This window comes from Mesitornis unicolor, unplaced genomic scaffold, assembly GCF_000695765.1.
Source record: "Mesitornis unicolor isolate BGI_N332 unplaced genomic scaffold, ASM69576v1 scaffold25609, whole genome shotgun sequence".
In the NCBI taxonomy this organism is placed as follows: domain Eukaryota; kingdom Metazoa; phylum Chordata; class Aves; order Mesitornithiformes; family Mesitornithidae; genus Mesitornis; species Mesitornis unicolor.
The window spans coordinates 1-2,444 of record NW_010206911.1 but is presented as its reverse complement, the minus strand read 5'-3'; the positions used below and the strand labels follow the sequence as shown (position 1 = coordinate 2,444).

The 2,444-nt window shown below is 58.5% G+C and overlaps 1 protein-coding gene across 1 annotated transcript in view; it reads right to left on the bottom strand.

The window, feature by feature from the left end:
* Positions 1-2,173, bottom strand: part of LOC104546541 (insulin receptor-related protein-like) — a gene marked incomplete at both ends in the record, with an annotated part of 4,246 nt that extends 2,073 nt beyond the window's left edge. Inside the window, one exon of the mRNA XM_010191957.1 lies at positions 1,622-2,173. Coding sequence (XP_010190259.1) covers positions 1,622-2,173 — 552 coding nt within the window. The remainder of the gene's footprint in view (positions 1-1,621) is intronic.
* Positions 2,174-2,444: the final 271 nt, after the last annotated feature.

Below are 2,444 nucleotides of genomic sequence, written 5' to 3'. Positions count from 1 at the left end.
TGTGGGAATGGATGGATGCAGGGATAGAGGGATGGATGGAGGGATTGATGCAGGGCTGTGGGAGTGGATGGAGAGATAGAGGGATGGAGGGATGCAGGAATGGATGGATGGAGGGATAGAGGGATGGATGGAGGGATGGATGCAGGGATGCAGGGATGTGGGAATGGATGGAGGGGTAGAGGGATGGATGGAGGAATGGATGGATGGATGCAGAGATGAAGGAATTGAGGGATAGATGGTGGAGGAATGGATGCAGGGATATAGGAATGGATGGAGGGATAGAGGGATGGATGGAGGAATGGATGCAGGGATTGATGCAGGGATGGATGGAGGAATGGATGGATGGATGCAGAGATGAAGGAATTGAGGGATAGATGGTGGAGAAATGGATGCAGGGATATAGGAATGGATGATTGTACGGCTGCAGGGATGGATGGAGGGATGTGGGAGTGGATGGAGAGATAGAGGGATGGAGGGATGGATGGAGGAATGGATGGGTGGATGCAGAGATGAAGGGATTGAGAGATAGATGGGGATACATGGAGGGATAGATGGATGGATGCAGGGATGGATGCAGAGATGGAGGGACTGAGGGATAGATGGAGGAATGGATGGAGGGATAGAGGAAGGGATGATTGGATGGCTGCAGGGATGGATAGAGGGATTGATGGAAGGATACAGGGATGAAGGGATGGATGCAGGGATATGGGAGTGGATGGATGCAGGGATAGAGGGATGGATGGAGGCATGGATGCAGGGATATTGGAATGAATGGAGACAGAGGGATGGATGGGTGCAGGGATGCAGGAATGGATGGATGCAGAGATAGACAGAGGGATGGATGCAGGGATGGATGCAGGGATGCAGAGATGGAGATGGATGTGGGAATGGATGGAGGGATAGAGGGATGCAGGGATGAAGGGATGGATGGAGGAATGGATGGATGGATGCAGAGATGAAAGCAGGGATGGAGGAATGGATGCCGAGATGGAGATGGATGTGGGAATGGATGGATGGATGCAGGGATGGAGGAAATGACGGATGAAGGAGTGGAGAAATGGATGCAGGGCTGGAAAAATGGATGGAGGAATGGATGGATAGATGAAGCAACGGATGGATGCAGGGATGAAGATGGATGTGGGAATGGATGGAGGGATGCAGGGATGGATGGAAGGGTGGATGCAGGGATGCAGGATTAAGGGATGGATAGAGGTTGAAGGAATGGATGCAGGGATCTGGGAATGGATGGAGGGATAGAGGGCAGGATGCAGGGATGGATGAAGCAGTGGACGGATGCAGGGATGGCCAAATAGCGAGTGGACGGACAGACAGACGGACGGGGCGAGGCTCAGCCGGTGCCAGGGCCGTGCCCGCAGCCGCAGCCCGATAAGGATCGGTGTTTTGATGGTGTTTATGGTGTTTCTGCTCCAGCTCTGTTACCACTCTCCTGTTTACAGCAAACGCCCGGGAGGGGCCCGCGTTCACCACCCCGGGGGAAAACACCGCGGCCGGGACCCGGCGAACGCTACAGCGCGGATCCAGTTACCCCCACGGCTCCCCCAGTTCACCGGCTCCCCCAGTCCACCCCACAGCCAAAACCAGTCCCCCCCAACCCCGTTACCTTTCTGGCAGTAACTGGAGGTCCAGCAGCGATAATCCAGCTGCCCGTTGACGCTGGTTTGGGCGCAGGGCTTCTCCACGTCCAGGATGCCGGGGCAGACGTCGGCGCACTCCTCGGCCAGTTTGTTCCCCACGATGTAGGTGTTCTCGGCGGCGTCGGGGAGCAGAAGCCCCCAGTCGATGGTGGAGAGGTGGCAGAGCTCCTGGTTGCGCTCGATGCGGACGGCGCCGCGCAGGATGTGGCCCAGGCTGTGCAAGCCCACGTCGCGGAGGTGCGGCATCTCGAAAATCACCAGGGCGTAGCTGGAGAAGAGCTTGGTGCCGCGGATGACCGAGAGGTTGGGGAAGAGATCCCGCAGGCTCTCCAGGCCGTAGACGCGGAAGAGGAGCAGGTACTCGGTGATCATCAGCAGGCGGGGGAAGCTGAGGCCCCGAAAGTCGTCGGCGCCGGCGGTTAACATGAGCAGGATCTGCAGGCTGCCCTCGATGATGGAGCAGTTCTCCAGCTTCTGCAGCTGCGACGCGTCGTTGCGGATGTCCATGCTGCCGCAGACTGCGGGGTGGGGGAAAAGGGGGACCCCGAGGGCAGCGTCACCCAGGGGATCCCCTGTCAACCAGGGGGATCCCCCCACCGTGGGGACCTCCCATTTAGGGGAGCCCCCCATCACCCAGAGGACTCCCCTGTCACCCAGGGGATCCCCATCACCCAGGGGACCCCACACAATGGGGACCCCCCCACTCAGAGGACCCCACTGCCCAGGGGATCCCTCCATCACCCAGGGGATCCCGCACGATGGGGACCCCCCTAGAAGGGATCCCCCATC